This window comes from Quercus lobata, chromosome 1, assembly GCF_001633185.2.
Source record: "Quercus lobata isolate SW786 chromosome 1, ValleyOak3.0 Primary Assembly, whole genome shotgun sequence".
Taxonomy (NCBI): Eukaryota; Viridiplantae; Streptophyta; class Magnoliopsida; order Fagales; family Fagaceae; genus Quercus; species Quercus lobata.
Genome location: NC_044904.1, coordinates 1,511,705 through 1,519,625, shown reverse-complemented (window position 1 = coordinate 1,519,625; position 7,921 = coordinate 1,511,705). Strand labels below are relative to the sequence as shown.

The window sequence follows — 7,921 nt, the reverse complement described above, 5'->3', positions numbered from 1 at the left end:
AAAACAGTCACATCAATTTATTTATTCTATCATATCTTTTATTTAAATAATCAATTTTCTCAATTTTTTAATTATTTCTCTCAACTACCCCCTTTACATATGCGCTCTCTCCCTCTCTCTCTCTACCCATTTTTCTGATTTGTTACTCTCTCTATATACCCATCTCTATACCCATTTTTGAACACAGATCAACTCTCCTTAGCTCCGTTAAGCACCGATCAAACTCTCCAATCAAACCCGATTAAGCACCGATCAAGCCATGCTTTATTCCTAGCGAAACTCTCAAACACAGATCAAACCAGTCAAGCACCGATCAAACTCTCGAACACATATCAACTCTCCGATCAAACTCAATCAAGCTCGGTCAAATCTCCCTAGCTCCGATCAGGCAAGACCAACGAGCTCCAATCAAGCAAGACCCACAAGCTTCAATCGTTCCAGTCAAGCACCGATCGTTCCACAAGCACTAATCTGTCTCTTTGTTGGTTTGTCTATGTGGGTTTGTTTGTGTGTGGGTGTGTTTGTGTATCTCTGTGTTGATTTGTCTGTGTGGATGTGTTTGTGTGTGGGTGTGTTTGTGAGCATCTAAGGAAAAAGAAGATGAAGAGAGGAGAAGTTACTGAGTTCATTATGCACGGAGAAGAGAGAAAGAAAAAAAAAAAAAGGTGCGAACGAGAAATTAATAAGATAATATATGGACGAGCTACAATGACCATGTAAATATACACGGTTACTGTAGCAAATGTATAAATATACACATTTTTAGAAGCACTAATATGGAGCATTTTTGAAGCAAAATGTGTAAAACTGATGCCTTTTTCTATTATACATAATTTTCATCCACTGATATGGATGCTATTAGAATCTATTCAGCAAGATGGAAATAAGAAGCAAGAAAGAAGCTGAATCTATAAGTTGGAAAACAATTTGTCATCATCTAAATCATATTATGCAAAATTTCGGAATCGGCTATAAATCCATATAAAACTAGTCATGGTCACCCGCATATATTCCTTTTCACATTCTATTCTAAATCATATTGTGCAAATGTTTCAAAATTTATACCAACTTCACAGTGATAGTTACAGACTATGCAACAAGCTCTCAAGCCTATTCCCCCAGTTTCTTTTATACACATCTGAAAGCATCCTCATAATCAAAACCACTAAAGAGAACTACATCACAACAAAGATCTTATTGTTACAATAAAGCAACCATCTATTTTTCAGTTCTTACTTCCATTTCCATTTACAAAGAGCAAACTTCTACTAAATCCAAATTTTAATGGGAAATTTAAGTCATGTACGGAACTCTTAGAACCAAATGATACACACCCACAACATTCACCATTTAGATGATTTACATTTTGTGGAGATTGAATTTCCACTTAAGTAAGGCTCGAAGGTTCTCATAACTTCCTCATACGTTGGCCTTTTGTAGTCCACCGCCTGTAATCAGTTTAATACCATATGTTACAAAAATTTTGGGAAAATAAATATCATTCTGAAATTGTCTATTTAAAAGAAAGTATCTGTAGCAAACCTGCTCAACAACTTCTTCTGGGCCTGCCCATTTCCATTCAGCAAATTCTGGCTCTGCTTCACCATTAGCTAGATTGATCTCACTCTCATCTTTTGTTAATCTCATAAGGAACCTGTCAAGAGTCCAAATTCATCATCAGGCAGCACAAAGTCTCGGGTTGAATACTCAGTATAAATCCATTGCCAGATAGTCTGATTATATGATTACATAAAAAGGAAATGAATCGCATCCTAATCCCTTGATCAAATAAACAAATACACACATGGACGTATATCACTGAGATAAGAGCCTGAAAACACTATATTAGTTAGCTAGACAAACCCAAAGAAAATTATTTCAGCATTTAAAGTTGTGCCCAACCAATAATACATGATAACATGAATATTCATAACAATTGTAATTTGTAGGCAATAAGTCACTCAATGTGCTGAGCATACAAACATATCATAGATGGCAACCTTAATGTAAAATTCTTAGTTATTTCAGTAACAAAGCCTCCATACAGTAATTAAACGCTCAGTTCATTACTAAAGCACCTGAGAAGCCCTTTCCACTTATTTAATAAAGAATCAGACTTTTTGGTCTAAACAGCCCCAGGAATGGTAGGCTTTGGTAAGCAAAGTTGAAACGTTAAACTCACATTAAAGTGAAGGCCACTCTTACAGTCCTAATTATGAGCTTTTTATCATGGTGAGACAAGGTAGCAGGGCACTAGTATTCAACTATTGTCAACTGACATTAGGATAGAGACAATAAGCAACAGAAAAGCCATTTATAACTTAGACCAATTATTTCATGCAAATCTTGCACAAATTCAATTCTAAACATTTGACTTGATTCTGTTGCAGGTACTAGAAGGTATATCTGAGTAAACATCTCTATCTTTCCCCATGTAATAAGTTTCCAATTCCATAACCCCTCACACAAATAAACTGGTCCAGGTGAAAGCCTGTATATCTACTCTCTACTACCAGAAACTTAATGGAGGGAACTTTGATAACAAATTCCAGAAAAGTCAAAGCATTTATCACACATTTCTTACACTGTGAAGACCTTAGTTCCATAAATTATTCAAAAAAAAAAAAAAAACCTTTATGTATATTGTCATGCCCTCACATCCTAGATTCGGTGAATGTTCCATTATCTACATCTAAAGGAACAAGTTAACTCAAATTCCCTTCAGTCATATTATTTTGTACACATGCAAGCGTTCTTAATTATCTAAAACCAAGGATGTTTTTATATGAAATTCAAGTGAGAAAACATAGAAAATGCCACATCTACTTGGGAAGTAATGATTAAAACATGTTATTCCTTTTTTTTTTACCCCCCATAAAGGACTGTGTGAAGAAAGGAGACGCACCACTTTTGTGCCTGCCCATGCCATTCACCTCCCCAGAGACGATTGACTTTGGCCTTCACAGCAGGAGGGAAGTCATAAGTCAACCAATTTGGAACCTGTTATAGCAAACAACCTGAATCATTACTAAGAATAAAGTATCCTTACTTTAGTCAGCCACAATAAATAAACCTGAGTGGCAATATATTCAGACAAGCTACATCTTGTATGTTTCAAGTGCTATCCAAGAGATTCCTTAATCCTGCAGTGAAATTATACAATTCTAGTACCTTCATCAAAGTGATACCACAAAATGGTCAAAGAGTTTCTAGAAGAAGGCACCACAATTCCATTGAGGTTGATAAATGTTTCTCTCACATAGATATTTGCATGTTCTATCTTCATTTTTTCTTAGTCCTTAATTCTTATTTTATGAAACAGGAGGAGATCCATATCTTTTGATTCTTTGATGATCCAATAAATTCATTGAATCATGTCATATGGCTTTTAATATCTCTACACTTATTTGTAAAGCTCAGAGATACAAAGAGTGAAAGAAGGAGAATAATCAGATATATGTAAAAACATTGCAAGGATGCAAGTTCCTGCACTGGAGTAAATTCAAATGAACAGAAAACTGTAGTGTAAGAAGCAACTTTTTTCCCACAAACCTCAGCCATAATTTCGGCAGACACAATTCCAGTTTCTTCTCGAAGTTCTCTAATGGCTGCTGATTTGGGTTCTTCACCATCTTCAATACCCCCCTGAGATTGAAGATCCCATAGCCATTTAAATTCAGCTGAAATATCTTGAGATTACAGGAAAATGTAGGGTAAAAATTGAGAATTTAAAACGATGCAACACAATCTATTTGAAAGTTCAAATTTTTTATAGTGGTCATCTTAAATTAGATGTAAGCCTTGATGAAAGATCCAAGATTTTCCAAAGGCTAAATAGACTTAAACTCCAAAATGACAAATCTCTCTACCCAAACACAGCAGACAATGACAGTCCATTCAACAGGTCACTTAGACAAATACTCGGTACTCTACATCAGCCCCATACTACTGATAAAGATGTTTTACCAAGTGAGAATGTACACTAGGATAATTGCAAATGGAGAGATAAGATGTGAATAACTAGGTCAAACCAATTGGCCCAACTACCTTAGTGGCTACATTAAAATTCCTGTTGCAACAGAATTCTGTTCTTATAAGGATAAGGAATGCATTTACTCTCTGCAGTATCATCTACTAGATCTTATAAGTCATGAGGTCATAAAGATCCTTAGGAATCAAAACAGTGCCCTCCAAAGGCTGGCTATGAATCTGTATGATGTGGGTGCATTTTGTTTCTTCCCCCCTCCCCCCTTGAAGCATGTTAAGAAATGGTTTTTTTTTTTTTTTGGTAAAAAGAAATGGTATTTTAATAGCAAACAAGAGCATCTGCGCAGTATCACCTGAGGCATCTGCCATGCTCCTGGAACATTCAATCTTGAAGCCACAAAAACCTGCAAGAAAATCTCTAAAAGTTACCATCTTTACCACTTGCTCATGCAGATAAAACTCTGAAATGGAACTAAAATTACTTCAATTTGAAGATAAACAAATACATACTTTCCAAAACCTTGCTTTCCTTATTATTTTTTTTTTTTAATTAACCCAAGTTCCCACATAAATCATACATGTGGGCTACAAAATATAATGAAATATCAGAAAATTTTCCAAAACATATAGTTTGAATTTCTTGCTTCCTCTAAAACATTTAATACAATCAAGTAAAATACTCTTTTTAAGCATTGTGTTTAGTTCATCCAAATAAAAACACCAACCAACCCAACATCTATCTTTTCAACCAAACAAACTCGACCAAGTTTTCTTAGTTAATCAAGTCCAGAGACTCCAGACTATAGAATTTTCAGTCCACAGCAGTAAACACTAAAATTCTATGATTATATAAATATTTGCAGAATTTCCCATAAAATAACTTAACTTGATTTGTGTCCTAATTTCAAGAAAACCAACAAGAGGCAAAAATCACTAACAAAAAAAAAAAAAAAAAAATCAGTAACCTCAAATATATACTTACAGACACGCATAAAACAATGCTCAGTTTTGCACTTTTATAGATGCAAATCCACCATTGATCTCTTTACTAACAATTCTTCTTATGACATAAATAAACATCTAACCATAACAAAAACTAAAACCCAAAAACAAAAAAGACAGAGGTTACTTGATTATCAGGGTTGATGAGGCAAATGCCAACGTTGGGACGATAACCAGGAGGGAGACCCTCCATTGCTTATTGGTTTTTTTTTCTTTTTTTTCTTTTTTGCTTTTGCTTTTGCTTTGGAGCTTGTCAGAGAGTCTGAGTGAGAGAGAGAGAGAGAGAGAGTTAGTGCTATGACTATATGAGAAATTCAACAACAAAAAAAGTGGGTTTTGAGCTGTGTGGGAAATAGTGAAGCTGACTCTAACTATAAGCCAAAAAGGTGACTCAGAGTGGGTGGAGTATTCTGGGTTGAGTATTTGAAACTCTTATCCTGCGCACCCTTCCACCCAGGATTTTTTTTTTTTTAGTACAAATCAAATAAATATGGAGGGAAATGATAGGCTCAGGGTGTTTTCACATTGTTATCATGAGCTCTACTTTGGTTGAATATTGTGTTTTAATTGGATATGACATTATTTGAATATAAACATACAGTGTTTATTTTCTAATGCTTAATCTTTAGTCCTCACCAACAAGAAAACAGATTTCTTCTTATTAGACAGCATCATATTTCAAAATTAGAATTTATCTCCTGTATTTGATTTTGGCAAGATAGCATCATATTTCTAAAAATTTTATTTTACAACTAACAAAGTTGACAATAACAAAGTTGACAAAAGAGTGTATAAATGTCTTACGGATTTGGAAGTTAGTAGCTACCAGCCTACCACCATTATTTATTGGGTTTCCCAATACTTCTAACAAAGTCAAGAAATATCAAACAAACAACCTAATTTCATCCGAAATCAAATTAGGATATACAGTACTTGTTGAAAATCACAAGATGTAAGTAGAATTTTACAATGAAAAAATATATATATTTGGTTATTTTCATTGTATTTATCATTGCACTTGAATGATAATTGTTTAATTGCTCTTTTCCCAACTATTTCCTATAAAACGTGCACTATGTAACCATTTCTCCAATAGAATGGAACTTTAATATATAATGTGCTTGCTATTTTAATCTTATAAGACAAAAGAGTATAAAACTTATTAGTCTCGTTACTGGTTATTGTCAAGGATTAGAATACTCTAGAAATTTTATAGAGCTCCGTCATGAAATTATAGATTCATCTATTTTGAAGTGATTGATTGGATTAATAATAGTCAACTTATTTTTTATGAATAATGTTATAAGCTCTAATATAATAGTTTTGAAATAGATACATAAGATCCTATAAATCTTGTTGTATAATTAATTAGCCACCCAACTAACATAATTGATATATAAATAATTACAATAATAAGCAGTGGCGGAGCCACTTGATGACCAAGGGGGGCCTAGGCCCCCCCAAAATTTTTGAAAAAATTAAATAATTTTTTTGAAAATATCTTAAATAATTTGATAATTTTTAAATAACCTTATTATTTTGGCCCCTATACCTAATAATATACATACATATTTAAGAAAGTTTAAAAGTAAATATAATTTTCATTTAAAAAAAATAATATCTATAAATATATGTGTAAACAAATTACAATAATTAAACATTCATTATCTTTAAAATGAACATATAGGTATTTTAACAATTATCTCAACAAATAAAAGGGAAAAAATTAAGTTATAAAGTATTGTATATTACTATTTTACATTTCATATACCAAAAAAAAAAAAAAATTACATATGGGCCCTCCAAAGATAAATTTCTGACTCCGTCACTGATAATAAGAAGAAGATATTTGAATCTTAATTTTTCTCATAAAAGAGAAGTGACAGTATAATTTGAATTACAATATTACGATGAATCATTTATAACGAAATTATGTGAGAAATTAAAAAAAAAAAAAAAAAAAAAAAAAAAGAGCAAGCCCATGATAAGGAAAATGAGGACAGGCATTGAATAGAAAAACCAAATGAAGGGAAGGCCAGTGCATGATAGCGTGCGCACGAGGATGGTGACGTAGTGAATCAGATGAACATTGGTGAGAGAAAGAGATTAAGAAAAGGCAGAAAAAGCCAAATGAAGCAGAAAGTAGTGGGCGAGGGAGGCCGTTGACTTTCAGGGTGGGGAAGTGACAGAGGTAGAAGAGAGAAAAAAAGAAAAAAAAGTGGACCAGGTAGCATCTATTCCTGTCCATTATCATGTTTATCATGCACACTAATGACTAATCATATCATTAGAAAGAAGTAAAGTTAAACGGCATTAATGCAAAAATTAAAGAGATAAAGAGGTTATACTCTCGCATCTTTTCAGAGAGTGATTGCACTTGCAAGTTGCTTGCATGCACCAGCCAAACTTTGTTCTTTTCTTTGTATTTTTACTTTAATTGTTTCTTGGGTTGGGCACTTGGGCTAAATGCCAGATAAAGGGCTTTTTTTTTTTTTTTTTTGGTTTTATTTGAGTGAGTAAATGAGAAAGCAAGTCAACTCATCTGGTCCCACACCATGAAAATTTGAAGGAAAAAGATGTATTTTTCTAATAACTCAATAATTAGAAGAATATTTTGAATCATAAATGTTATGATTGGAAATAACAAAATTTTCATCTTCCTTCCTTCCAAATCCCTTGCCTCCTACAACCTCTCTTTCTTTTTTAATTTTTAACAAACAATAACCCAAGAATTGAACAGAAAATTTTAACACAATATGAATTTTTTTTCTCTATTTTATTATAATAAGAATGTATATGGAATTGTCTATTCCACTATTTAATGGAAATATGATTTGAAATATTCTAGTGAAGCAGTTAAATAGAATGTTGTAAAATTCTACCTCAAAAACTTTTGTGGCAACATTAGAAGAAGTTAACAAAAAGTCAAAGA

General features: G+C 32.9%; 1 protein-coding gene across 3 annotated transcripts; it reads right to left on the bottom strand.

Moving 5' to 3' along the window:
* Positions 1-980: 980 nt before the first annotated feature.
* Positions 981-5,384, bottom strand: LOC115973499 (nudix hydrolase 25). 3 transcript variants are annotated; one of them, XM_031093783.1, is made up of 6 exons: positions 5,117-5,384; positions 4,341-4,391; positions 3,553-3,645; positions 2,906-3,000; positions 1,543-1,654; positions 981-1,448 (listed from the first exon to the last, which is right to left on the bottom strand). In XM_031093783.1, the coding sequence occupies exons 1-6, from the start codon at positions 5,180-5,182 to the stop codon at positions 1,344-1,346; spliced, it is 522 nt and encodes a 173-aa protein (XP_030949643.1). In that variant the 5' UTR covers positions 5,183-5,384; the 3' UTR covers positions 981-1,343. The 3 variants fall into 3 exon arrangements, with proteins under 3 accessions (XP_030949643.1, XP_030949744.1, XP_030949700.1); XM_031093884.1 differs by having other exon boundaries at positions 1,014-1,448; positions 3,553-3,689; positions 5,117-5,204; XM_031093840.1 differs by lacking the exon at positions 5,117-5,384 and adding an exon at positions 4,970-5,105 and having other exon boundaries at positions 1,014-1,448; positions 3,553-3,689.
* Between the last annotated feature and the right edge of the window lie 2,537 nt (positions 5,385-7,921).

What these genes read in the sequence shown, in the direction of transcription:
- LOC115973499 (XM_031093783.1), bottom strand. Translation starts at nt 5,182, where the DNA reads ATGGAGGGTCTCCCTCCTGGTTATCGTCCCAACGTTGGCATTTGCCTC. An exon ending in TCATCAACCCTGATAATCAA is followed by an intron (nt 4,392 to 5,116) that starts GTAACCTCTGTC and finishes ATTTTCTTGCAG; the next exon opens with GTTTTTGTGGCTTCAAGATT. An exon ending in CATGGGCAGGCACAAAAGTG is followed by an intron (nt 1,655 to 2,905) that starts GTGCGTCTCCTT and finishes GACTCTTGACAG; the next exon opens with GTTCCTTATGAGATTAACAA.